This window comes from Phycodurus eques, chromosome 7 (genome assembly GCF_024500275.1).
Source record: "Phycodurus eques isolate BA_2022a chromosome 7, UOR_Pequ_1.1, whole genome shotgun sequence".
NCBI lineage: Eukaryota > Metazoa > Chordata > Actinopteri > Syngnathiformes > Syngnathidae > Phycodurus > Phycodurus eques.
The window spans coordinates 27,664,731-27,678,399 of record NC_084531.1 but is presented as its reverse complement, the minus strand read 5'-3'; the positions used below and the strand labels follow the sequence as shown (position 1 = coordinate 27,678,399).

At 44.0% G+C, this 13,669-nt stretch overlaps 1 protein-coding gene across 1 annotated transcript in view; it reads left to right on the top strand.

Annotated features, from left to right (window-relative positions):
- Nucleotides 1-13,669, top strand: part of gbe1b (glucan (1,4-alpha-), branching enzyme 1b) — a 64,123-nt gene that overhangs the window by 38,033 nt on the left and 12,421 nt on the right. Inside the window, exons 11-13 of the mRNA XM_061681204.1 lie at nt 613-723; nt 1,543-1,714; nt 10,982-11,166. Of these exons, the coding sequence (XP_061537188.1) occupies nt 613-723; nt 1,543-1,714; nt 10,982-11,166 (468 nt within the window). The remainder of the gene's footprint in view (nt 1-612; nt 724-1,542; nt 1,715-10,981; nt 11,167-13,669) is intronic.

The following is a 13,669-nucleotide window of genomic DNA, read 5'->3' as shown; positions in this document are numbered from 1 at the left end:
TCTGGAAAAAATTTGCAAAGTGCAACTCTAAATTCGGACCTCCCTGTATACTAAAAACGCTTTAAAAAAAAAACAAAAATGCTTAAAAATCTGTGAGACAGCAGGGTTACTATCGATGAACCGCAATAGTGTTTTATGTAACGAGGGAACGCCGTATTAGAAGTTGCAAATACACCGCATGGCTCAATGACCCCTGTTGTAAATGATTCCCGGCAGTAGGCACGCGATTAGGCCTGGCCGCCGGCTTCCCATTGATTCTTTTCACCAGGATTTATTGTGAAATCCCCGCGTTTAGATGAAATGCTGTGACCTTGCCTTTCTTCTGGTGCCGCCTCGCCACCCATGGGGTGCGGCGGAGTTATTAAAAACTCCATTAAAGCCACTCATCGGGCGGACATAAGTCACAGGTGCAGATAAGGAGATGTCACAACAAGATATTGATATGAGAAAGAAGTGTAACCCAGAGCAAACTCCAGAATGCTGAAAAACTGAAACAGCCAGCCATTGGACATCAGTCAGAAACCCCCAATTGTATCCCTCAGGATCATCTATCGTTGCATTTATTCATTTATTTTTGGTTTTTATTTTGTTTTGTTTTTTTCCACGGTGCAGATCCTGAAGGAGTTCAAGGATGAAGAGTGGGACATGGGCAACATCGTCCACACGCTGACCAATAGGCGCTACACGGAAAAGAGCATCGCCTATGCTGAGAGTCACGACCAGGTTAGTACTTCAGTTTTTTGGGGTATTTTTTTTTTTTTTTTACACCGTTGGGAACTTAAAATGGACATTTTCACAATACTAGATAGTTTTATATATAACATTCATAAAAACATATACCTGTATATATACTGTATACTGTTCAAAGGGGATAGGGACCAAGCATTGCTGTGAATATCGAAAAACTGTGAAAAATATTTAGAATTGGGTATATTACTGTAATACTTTAAAATGTAAATTAACCACAAACTATGATTCCAAAACACTATAAATTAGTTGAAAATTTCAGCAATGATAATCTACCACATTTGCCTCACAGTTCTGAGGACCTGGTTTCAAATCGGTGTTCAGATTTTATAGTCAACAATGTCTAGTTGAGGTCAATTAATCGATGACTTCATCAATATTTTTTTATTTTATTTTTTATTCATTTTTCTGCACAGTACAGCGAGCCATCTTATGGGTGGAAAAACAAGCAATTTTGAAGCCGAAATAATTGGGAAAATACCATTTGGTTTTTGTCTTTACCATTTTTTTTTTTGCCTCCTCTTGTCTTGAAAATGGAAAAAGTGTGGTCTCAAGAGGAATTGTGGGGGACACTTCTGGGGGCCAATGGAGATCCTAGTTATAAACATGGAGGTCTAAAACATATATCAACTAGTTTATAAACAACTAAAAAAACATTTTTTGAGGACTAGAAGTTTGATAGTGTTATTACTGCTACTGGTCCGCCATGCATATAACATCCCTTTTCGACATACCTAGTCAATAGGGAAATCGAGTGCGTGCTCATGATGCTCACCCTCCATATCGTTTTTCCAGGCCCTAGTCGGGGATAAAACGCTGGCGTTCTGGCTGATGGACAAGGAGATGTACACCAATATGAGCTCGCTGGCTCCCATGACTCCCGTTATCGATCGTGGCGTGCAGCTGCATAAAATGATCCGCCTGATCACGCACGCGCTGGGCGGCGAAGCCTACCTCAACTTCATGGGTGAGTCATCGCCCCGTGACGGCTATTCTGCTGTGAGCAGTCATTAAGAAATGCCATTCTTAACCGATCTCCTATGTCCTCCCATAAATCTGCTGTTTTATAACCAGCCAATAAGTTACACCACATTCAGTATTTCTACAGATAGCCTACATACCATACCACCCCGGAAGTCCGAGAGAATATTTTTATGTCCTTTTTAAATGAGATCGAAAAGTGTATAACCATACACTACTTGGTTTAAATGTAACATTTTAAGACTGAGCGTGAATGCTCACGTGATTGGGAGGAACCCAACCCTAACCCTAACCTCAGAACCCGAGAACCCGAATATATGAACTCAAATCCTCCGGTGGCTGGAATATACCCCACCGGGTCATTGCAGGGCTTTCAATGCCACGCGACAAGAGGCGCTAGCCAGCAGCTAGCTCACGAGCTAACAGGCTTCCGGGGCTCCTCTCGGCCGGTGGACAGGCCGCGGGCTCGTACGCGGCGTCACCGCCTTCCTAGGAAGTCTTAAGTAACGACACCGAGCTGTTCTGTAACTTGTGGCATGTAGAGAAGTTGCATGTCCAGGTATGCATTACATTACTAGCTACGCTAGCTAACTGCATGCTGTAGTAGTTGAAAGGGGATAATAATAATAAGGTAACTCGCAAATGCGCTGGATAACTAGTTAAGTTCCTATAAAAGCACCTTAGTTCTTTTCAGTATAGAGGAGAAGGGGGGGGACTCATGCCCGATGCTGAAGTACATCTCTAGGCACCGTTTTAGCCATGCCCAAAAAAATCAGGAAAACTGGGTTAGGGTTAGGCATGGAATCATTTCAGATTTCTTCCATGCGCCGTATGCTTGTTTTTCATCCTTCCGGTAAAACGTTAGCCGTTTTAAGTGTCAACCGCTGTGATAAGAGTGTGGTTTTAGTCATGCTTTCCATCCGCAGACAGCAGGCGACAACAGGCCGCTGTCTAAATATTTAATAACTGAGGGTGGTTCCTACTGTGTTCTGTCAGGAGGGACTTTAATGTCTTTATGATGTTTTTTTTTTTTTTTAGCTGCAGGGCAAGACCCAAATTTTAATCTCTTGACAAATCCTAATTCATATACTATCGTGAAATAGCCCTTTTAAATTGAATTCCATCAGGACGGATGAAGGGCTGGGGGACAAAGTGCATTAGCTTTCATGGCTACATCTCTGGACTAAGTCCAGTGAGTTGTAGATTAGCATCAATGTAGCTTTAGCCATTTTGAACCACTGAGTGTGGAGTACAGCACAGTCAAAATCCAAATGTGTGTCCAAGTGCCCCGCTGGTAAAGACATTAAAGATTAATTAAAGATGTCGCACATTGACCTTCGTCTCTGCATGCGCTCTCTGGGTTAAGGTAAATACAGACCAAGCACAGCATCCACTGCATTTTAGCGCCACCTGCTGACCGACTTTATAATGTCCTTAGCTTCTCTGAGGTCAGTTAGCAGCGCTGAGAGAAGAGAAAATTAAGTGATGGAATCAGAGCTCTTATTTTTTCATCCTAATAAACAGCAAAAAATATATATAATTTTTGCTGTAGTCATTTTGATACAGTAAATAGTAGAACCGGAATTTCACTAAAGTTTTTCACAATCCAACATCTTTAGGACAAGTTTGTTTTTTTAGAAATTCACATTCGCGACACACGGCATTGATTGCCACACCTACCGGCGAGCTTTAATGGAAAAACGGTGCCAGATTTGGTAGCAATCGGACAAAATGTCTCCATGTGTTCATCTTGGTCTCCATGTGATTGGCATGCCTACCAAATGTCATGTTGCTGAGTGAAACTAGCTTTGAGGGCTATATTTTCCCCAAATTCTAGGGGCCACTGATCTGCTGATCTGTGACCCTTGCTACATTGATCCAAAATCAATAGGATTCCTGTTTTGCGAAATAACCGCCATTGATCGATGGCCACTAATTGACTTGACATTAGAAACAGTCTTCAAATGTGTTTAACCTTTAGCCCAAAGCTTCCGTCACATTTCTAAAACGTATTGCAAAGCCGCAGCTTATCGTAAGTAATTATGCAACGCAGGGAGTGACATTGACCTTTTCTGCTTTTTGCACCGGTACAATAATCAAGAATACGTGATGTAACGACACGAGCGAGGCGGCGGCGGCCGCCTCGTCTCGATTTTCAGACGCGCTCCTCATTCTGTCAACGAGCTTTTGAAACGCACGGCTACGCAAAGCCGGCTGAATTAAAGGCAGAGAAAAAGCATACTGTTCTCCTTTGAGCGCTCCTGTCAGCCTTATTAAAGGGGTAGCGTTTATCATCGCGTGATAACATTAATCATAGACGAAAGTTAAAACTTTTGTTTAAGAAGAAGCAAAGTGAATGGGAAGAAAATATACTGCAGCGAGGGCGGTTGAGGCTTAAAGTCTCATTAAGGCGAATCCGTTTTTAAATCTTTGTCACTTAGAGAACTTAAAGGTAGACCGTTTTATTGTTGTGCAGCGGTTAACTTAAAATGCATTACAGTAATCCCACGCTCCTTTCAAGTTTAAATTGGATGAATTCATCTATTTAAATTTCTTTTTTTAACCTATCCTCCGTCATTCGATGAAAATCTCACCTATTTGAGGTATTTGTACTCTCTCTGAAATGCCACAATATTGCGGCAAAGTCCTGACCAGTACAATTGGTCCAAAGAAGTATGTTGAAGTGATACAGCTCACCTGAGAGACGAGCTTTGCATGTCAGGGAGGAGTTGACTAAGTGGTGAAAAATGCCACCCCCCCCAACACACACACACACACACACACACACACACGCACAGTAGTTTTCTCCAATTAACATGAAATTTGATGGACATGCCTATCATAACAGGACACTGTCACGATCGGCAATGCCGTAAGGGCAGATCCCAAAGAATAGACTCCAGGTCAGAGGTCCGAACAATTTTAATTGAATGGCCGAGCATGTGATGGCGAAACATGCGAAACTAAAAGGAACTTACAACAAGAGAGAATCAAAAACAGATAACGCAGGGAGACACGACAAACGGTCCGTGTGGTATAATCGTAGTGAGCCTAAATTTGGACAGCGGTCAGAAGGGCGGCAAACACGGGACAAAAACGAGTGAATATTCCGACGCCCACACACTGTCACGGTGCCCCCTAAAAAGGCTGATGATTACAATGCATGACAGGTGTGTCACCGATGTCCACGCCCACCTTCGCTCACCCAGACACTGCAACACAAAGAAAAACAACTTGAAACACAGGGCCATGACAGACACGTTGATTTGTCTCATAAACCCATGCCCGAAAGTGGACAGGAAGTCAGGCATTTTGGTTTGAAGCAGCCATTTTGGGTGAATTCCACGGCTCGTAATTTGACAAATTCCTACTAGTGAATTTGCCCAACTACATAACACTAAATTGCCAAGGTTTTTTTTGCGGATCATGGCACACACAGGATTTGTCATGCCAGCTGTATCTAGTTATCTATGGATCAGAGGAAAATAAATCATATATATATATATATATATATATATAGCTTTTGTCATTAGTACCAGAGGAACAGAGGTTGGGGCACTCCAAAAAACATCAAGGTACTACTGTACCTTGTTCAAATTTGGTAGCACTCGGACAAAATCTCCAATCTTTGCAAGACCCCTGTAATTGGCCAATATAATCTTGAAATGTAACTTTGCTCAAGCCCAAACAATAAGGATAAAATAAAGTCAGGTATAAAGGTGCCATGACGCCGTGTGTCCATGAATCAATGAAGCCAGAGTCACTTACTGGTGCTGAGCCAGAGCAAATAGTTTGAGCAAGCAAATCAATTTTCCCAGCTCGGAAAGGCTCGTTTATTTACTCGTGACCGACAGCGACGCCGCGAGATGGATACTGTAACGTCGATGGCATTAACGCGGCGCCGACTGTGAAACGCCTCGCGGGGTTTTATCGCGACATCAGCACGCCTCTCGCGCCAGCTGACTTTCACAGCTCACCGAGACTACCGATAACCTTGCGGATTTACGGGGCGAAATTACCCAGCCGGAAACTTCTCCCAGCATTTCAAATGTTAAAGACTTCCTCTCCTTTTCAAACAGTTTTTTTTATTATTATTATTTTGAGCGTACATCTTGTAAGTATACCATTTGTTATTTACGTTTTCAATTTACTGTCAAAAATTTCAAAAGTTACTGATATTTTGTCATTTGTATTTCAACCTTTTTTTTGTATGCCTGATTTTAAATTTAAAAATCTAAAATGTATTATTTTGACATTTGGGTAAATAACGTATTTTGGGTAAATATATTTTTGCACTCTGTAGGAACATTAGTAAAAATAAACAAATGTTTTTTTTTTAAATATATACTGTATGTAGTACAACAGTAAAATAACTTATTTCTCAGGAAATGAGTAGTTGCGTCGTTACTCTTCCCCACTCGTGAAAAAATGGCATTGCGACCACGATGCTTCGGCCATATTCTACAAACGCTAAATGTGTATGAAGTGTTATTGTAATAACATGCATTGTGTCTCACGTGGAAGATGTGCTTTTTTCTGCAGTCAGAAACACTTTGTGAACGTTTTCCTTCTGCTTGGTCTATTTGCACCATACTTTACTAACGTCCTGTCCCCCCCCCCCCCCCCCCGTTGAGACAGATACACACAGTACCTCGCGTATCATTGGACAATGGTCAAAGGAAGAATGAAAATAACTGTGGTGTTTTGAAGCATTTTTGGAGGGTGATTCAAGACGCCCTCTCCTTTTCCAAACATATTTTCAACATGCACCCTGCTATTGCATCTTTTTGTTGTTGTTTTCCGTCCACATCTACAATCTGCTCTCGCCTCGCCGCCGCCCTCATTGATCTTCCCTTTTGGCCAGAAATCCCTCCTGTGGTAAACACATTGATCGCGGCGGCTTGTCGGCACGGCTAATTACTGAGGGGACCGTGTCACTGTCAGCCGCTTATCTGATGCGCGTCTAGCTTCGACCGCTAATGAGATGCCTGACGTAATCGCGTGTAAACATTGCCGCCTCGCATTCATCCCCCTCATTATGACAACGCAGCCACGGCAGTGGCAACAATTACCCGACCAACACCATAATAATATTTGAGATTCCTATGCATACTGTACAATCTTGGCATCAACTTTCAGGCCTTATTGGCCCATATCTATGCAAGAACTGTGTTGATTTGAAATGCAATGCAAGAACAGCAGTATTACATCTAATCTCTCTTATATACCAAAGGATCAGCAGTAATGCAGCTAGTTTTTTATCATGATATACCAGAGGAATTGCAGTATTGTCTGTGGAACAGCACTATTATATCTAGTTTTTATTATTATGCACCAGAGAAGCTCTAGTACTATAGTATATCTAGTTCTTATTGCATACCTGAGGAACACCACTATTATGCCTGTATAATATCAGTCGTACAGTTATGCCTTGAGATACGATTGACCTTGGATTTTTGCCGTCGTTCAGCCGATTTCTTTGCTGTGCGAGCACAAATCTTAGATACGTCCGCTGTGTGATGGCATTGAGCTCAACTCAACTCACTTCACTTCAAGCACCAGTTGGGCATATAGAGAACAATTCCTCAAAAGAAAGATTTCAAGGTGTTTGTTGCATCTTCCAGCGAAAGTAATAATTAATATAGAGAATTACACAGGCGGCACGGTGAGCAACTGGTTAGCATATCCGCCTCTCAGTTCTGAGGACCCGGTTTCAAATCCCGACCTCGCTTGTGTGGAGTTTGCACGTTCTCCCTGTGCCTGAGTGGGTTTTCTCCAGGTATTCCAGTTTCCTCCCACATCCCCAAAACACGCATGGTAGGTTAACTGAGGACTCTAGATTGCCCGTAGGCATGAATGTGTGTGCGAATGGTTGTTGGTCTTTGTGTGGCCTGTGATTGGCTGGCGACCAGTTCAGGGTGTGCCCGAAGTCAGCTGGGATGGCCTCCAGCACACCCGCCACCTTAGTGAGGATAATCGGTGTGGGAAATGGATGGATGGATGAGAATTACAGTGTATTTAAAACAACCACATAGCTTACTTAGCCTTCGAGGTCCCCTTCCATCAAAAGCCAATCACATACTGTACGTCAAAATGAGTCAGTGACATGGTTTAGGTTTGACATCTATGCGGTTTGTCGATTGAATGCAAAAGATGATAAACTCGTAAGGCTTGCAAAACGATCAGATTTCCATGGGTTTGTGACGTCAAAAGTGAACTCAGTGGTGAAGTACCCGCCCACATCGTGGTTGCTACACACCCACTCATCTCGGGAAAAACTGCTAAGTGGCAACGCTGCTTGGTCTTGTGCAAAGCTTAAACATGGTGTCACCTGCCAACACACACCAGACACGGAAGAACAGCAATATATCTCAATTTTATCATTACGTACCATAAGAACAGTAGCATTACCGTACATCTATTTTTTCACATTAGGTGCCAGAGAAACTGCAGTATTGTGTCTAGTTGTTATCATTACACACCAGAGGAACAGCAGCATTTATCGAGTTTATATTAAGTACCAGATAAATCATGCTTTAGGGTTCTCTTAAGCTTTTTAAAGTTTGTGGTACTCATATACTCTACTAACTATAAAGACGATTTATCAGTGACCACCCAGTAATTAAAGAGAAATTACTGCACATAGAAACTCGTTGAACCTCCATCAGTATTTCCCCCTTGTGTGTTATGAAATGCTTTTATATAAGAGTGCACTTGGTTTATTTTGGCTGCAAGGAAAGCGAGGAAGAAGTCGATTATGGCTGTGATTAATAGAGGCATACGGGGAGGAACGTTTGGCAAGGGAAGAGCAACGATTACCTGGCGGAGGTGTGTCCAATCCGTTTCTCTTAAGGAGAGATTAAACTCGGGAAGCCTTAATGCGGCTCTAGATCAATCTGCACTGGGAATCCGTCATATTACTCATCCTTATGAAATAATCAACGGGGGAAATTTGATGCCATGATGACGCTACCATAATCCTCGGAAGATTTGTCGCATCTTGACCTGTTTTCTTTTGGTTTATGGATTATCATGCAACTGTTTGGCAGTTTTTGGGTCCAGTTTTTGAAGGGCTGTATGTTTGGTCTTCAGTTTGGGGGTTAATAGATTTACTAACATTGAAGAGCCAGAGAAGAAGTGTGTGTCAGGTTATGGTTAGGATTAAGGGTAATGGATAGGTTTTGGGGCTAGGGTTTAGGTTTGGTGTTTGGGATTTAGGTAAGGGTTAGGGTTTACCTGCATTTGACTGGCAACCAGTCCAGAGTGTACAAAGCCAAAATCAGCTGGGATGTGCTCCAGCTCACCTGAGACTATAGAAAATGGATGTATATTTGGTTGGGTGAAGGGGTTAGGGTTTAGGTTTTGGCAGAGGAGTTGGGTTTAGTCACACCTCTAATATTTCCCTCAGCTTCTCTCCGACGTCTGCCATCCCTCTGATACTATCACCAAAGCGAAGAAATCCGCAGCTCGATTTATTGCGTGGATTCTTATTTCGTTTAGTGGACTTCGGTTTAGGCTTAGGGTTAGCATTTAAGGATTGTGGTTCAGGGAGTTGTGGTTTAGGGGTTAGCGTTTGTGTTCAGGTTTAGTGTTTGGTTTAAGTTTAGAGGGATAAGGTTTGTTGCCTTTCCACCATCCTGTGCTTTTGACGCTATCTCTGAAGCTGGAAGATTTGAACCCCCAACCTCCTGCCAATCCCTCAGCCCCATTCCCTGGATTCTTGGTCAAGTTTGTGGGTTTAGGTTTAGGGTCATGATTAGGAGTTAGGGGTTGGTTTTAGGGGGTTAGGATTTCAAATTAGTTTTTAGGCTTAGGCTTTGGGTTCAGTTTAGGAAGTTACGATTTCGTGCTAGGGTTAGTCCTTTCACACAGCATATCCTCCCAACTCTGATACTCCAAAGTCAGCAAATTTGCAGTTAGACTTCGACCCACTCCCTTCCACGGATTCTTATTCATCTCTGTTGGTTTATGGTTAGGGTATGGGGTTTAGTGTTTCAGGAGAGTGTTTCGGCGTAGGTTTTCGGGAGTTAGGATTTAGACTTGGAGATGATTTAGTGTTAGAATTTAGGGTTAGTGTTTATGTTTAGGGTAAAATATAGGATTTGGGTTTAGGTTAGGATTTCAGGTTGCATATTAGTCATACCCTGGTTTATTCCCTTTCACACAGTACAATTGGTCCAAAGAAGTATGTTGCTTCTGTCGGGCCTCTGTTACTGCTTTTCCAAGCTGGCAAATATGCAGCTCACTGTCAACCCACCGATTCCACATCGGTACCTTTCGCACATAACACCGACACAGGAAAAGCACGGCTTTGACGGAACTAATGACGCGGGTAAAGGCTCTCATTTGCTGCTTTTATTCTGAGGCTGCTGCAGTGCAGTGTTGACAGGCCAGGCCTTATTGTTTGCTGCTCCTTTAACAGACACGTAATGAATTTCATAAGCACCGACGGTCAATCTCCCTTACGTCTGCTTCGTCCTGTTACCTTGACCGTTTTTTTTTTTAGCGTTGGAGGTGACGATAAACAACCAGCATTTATTGTGTTGTCGCGTGGCTTCATCCGGGTGCACGTGCCTCGCAACCTCTGCTGGGAATTCAATTATAGCTGGCTGTTGTTTTATGATGTTGGCGTGACATCTGCTGATGGATTCATTAACTCAGCTCCCGCTGCGACGGGAGAGTGGTACCGCTGGCGTTTACCCCGCGAACGCTCCCGCGAGATGTTTCTGGGTTTAACTCCAGGCTGACTGACCACCTGGAATGCGGCTCAACACCTTTGGAACATTTGTTGACATTAATTAAAGAAGCAAATACGCGACAGTAGGACCTCTCTTCACAAACTTAATTTGTTCCGAGATTCCTTTCCGGAATGTTTCCCATTGAATTTATATCTAGTTTTTAGCATTATGTACCCATAGAGCTGCAGTCGAGTTGTAACTATTTTCTACCAGAGAATTATTGTTTTATAATACAATAGTAATATACCTATGTCTGAATGTACATTCACATAGGCCTTTTCTTGTTTTCTTTTTTCCAGCTGTCTAAAGCGAACAGAAAACTGCTCGGGGGCAGGTTTCTACCAAATAGGCAGTCGAAATAAAAGCTTTGTGGCTCTGAACTTAAAAAGCGAGACGCTCCGCTGGGATTCTTTACGGGTCGCGGACGGTTTGCGACTTGAAAAGAGCCTCAAATAGCAGCTCCCATTCTCATCTACGGAGACGCTTCACTCTCTGTTTTTGTCCTTATGCCGCAGGGAATGAGTTCGGTCACCCCGAGTGGCTCGATTTTCCCCGAGAGGGCAACAACGAGAGCTACCACTACGCCCGGCGGCAGTTCAACCTGCTGGACATGATGCAGCTGCGCTACCGTCAGCTCTACGCTTTTGACCGCGACATGAACCGCACCGAGGACAAGTACGGCTGGCTGGCCGCCCCGCCGGTAAGGAAATGTGCTATTTAAAATATTTATATCCACCGCCAACTTAGTTATCAAGACAAATCGATTGGCACGCGCTGGCCAACATCTGTGCCAGAATCGGTTATGATGTATAAAATACTTGACATGCTGTTTAATTCTGTTTAATTATGTTATTACTGCAATCAGCACACATGCCGGAACAATTGAGTGGTGGTTTACGGTTAGGTTTAGGTTTGGGATTGGTGGTTTGGGTTGGTATTTAGGCATACTGGTTAGGGTTAGGATTCAGCGGTTAAGGTTTGCATTTAGGGTTAGAGTTACAGGTTTTGGATTTAGGATTAGTTGTAAGGGTTAGGGCAAAATACAAATGAATAAATACATTTTAAATCATGTAATGTCCCAATACCAGAGTGGGCCATACTTTGCCCACACCTGGATTAGTCTTTAGGTTAGTGTCCGGGTTTAGGGTTAGTGTTAGAATTGGGGGATTTGGGTTTTGGTTTTGACATGTTTGGCTGGCTGGGCACACCGTCATTAAGAATCTTTATTTAAATTTCAACTCAAATATTTATACCCACCACCAGTTTATTTCTCAGGACAAACTGTTTGGCAAGCATTGGTCATCACTTACAGGCAGATGGAGATAAATGCCTGTCAAGTTCATCTTGGCGAGGTTTCCCTCTCTCGGGATTTAGCTCTCATCCGGCGTCGTCGCTCTTCGATTAATAGCGGAGCTTAGCCAAGTGTTTCCCTCTGCCAGAGAGATGATGTAAATGCAGAGTAAATTGATCGGGATTAGGCGCGAGCGTGCGTAATTGATTTGCGGCGAGTGTATCGTAACGCGAGAGAGCCTCTTCACCTTGTTACTCTCTGACCACCGCCATCGTCGTCGTCCTCCTCCGATGCGAGCTCAGGATAATTACAATCATGTCTGCTGCGCGACGGACAGTTTTTTCTTCTTCATATCGATAACGAGTCATCTAGTTTCATTTCCCAAGCACATGTAACCGAATCTGAATGAACTGTATCTGGCTGTGTTTTCCTGCTGATGCACAACCTTCAAATCGTTTTACGTTAGTAGAGTTTAGATGATTTTAAACAAGGCATGCATTTTTGGGGCAATTTAAAACAGTTCCCAGGGGTCTTGATAACACTGGGACACGCTTTTGTCCAGATCTTTTTTTCGACTTCCGCTGCAATTTGTAATGCATGGGTCTGAGACTTGTTTTTGTGTCTGGCTGTGATAGGGATGTCTGCCCAATTTCATGTCGATTAACGAATTTGGCGTTGGCCGTTTTTTTGGTGTGAATGTGAGTGCGGATGGTCGTTTGTTTGTATGTGCCCTGCGATTGGGTGACAACCAATTCAGGGTGTACCCCGCCTCCTGCCCGATGATAGCTGGGATAGGCGCCGGCACGCCCGCGACCCTTGTGAGGAGAAGCGGCTCAGAAAATGGATGGACGGATATTTGTTTGCTCATTTATTGTTGTGCGGCGCACTGGGAGAAATGTTGCTTTTGTCTTCACTTTTGGATGAGATTCTCCCGGAGTTCCTCAAGGCTCTGGATGTAGCGGGGCTGTCCTGGTTGACACGCCTCTGCAACATCGCGTTAGACATCGGGGACAGTGCCTCTGATTTGGCAGACTGGGGTGGTGGTCCCCCTTTTTAAGAAGGGGGACCGGCGGGTGTGTTCCAACTACAGGGGGATCACACTCCTCAGCCTCCCTGGCAAGGTCTATTCAGGGATGCTGGAGAGGAGGGTCCGTCGGGAAGTCGAATCTCAGATTCAGCAGGAGCAGTGTGGTTTTCGTCCTTGCCGTGGAACAGTGGACCAGCTCTATACCCTCGGCAGGGTCCTCGAGGGTGCATAGGAGTTCGCCCAACCAGTCTACATGTGTTTTGTGGACTTGAAGAAGGCATTCGATCGTGTCGCTCGGGAGTCCTGTGGGGGGTGCTTCGGGAAATATGGGGTACCGAACCACCTGATACGGGCTGTTCGGTCCCTGTACGACCAGTGTCAGAGTTTGGTCCACATTGCCGGCAGTCAGTCGGACTCGTTTCCAGTGAGGGCTGGACTCCGCCAAGGCAGCCGTTTGTCACCGATTCTGTTCATAACTTTTATAGACAGAATTTCAAGGCGCAGCCGAGGCATAGAAGCGGTCCGGTTCGGTGGCCTAAGTATTGCATCTCTACTTTTTGCAGATGATGTTGTTATTTTGGCTTCATCAAGCCGTCACCTCCAACTCTCGCTGGAACGGTTTGCAGCCAATTGTGAAGCGGCTGGGATGAGAATCAGCACCTCTAAATCTGAGACCATGGTCCTTAGTTGGAAGAGGATGGAGTGCCCTCTCTGGGTCGAGGATGAGATCCTGCCCCAAGTGGAGGAGTTCAAATATCTTGGGGTCATGTTCACGAGTGACGGAAGAATGGGCCAGGAGATCGATAGGCGGATCGGTGCAGCGTCTGCAGTGATGCAGACTTTGTATCGGTCTGTTGTGGTGAAGAAGGAGCGAAGCCGAAAGGC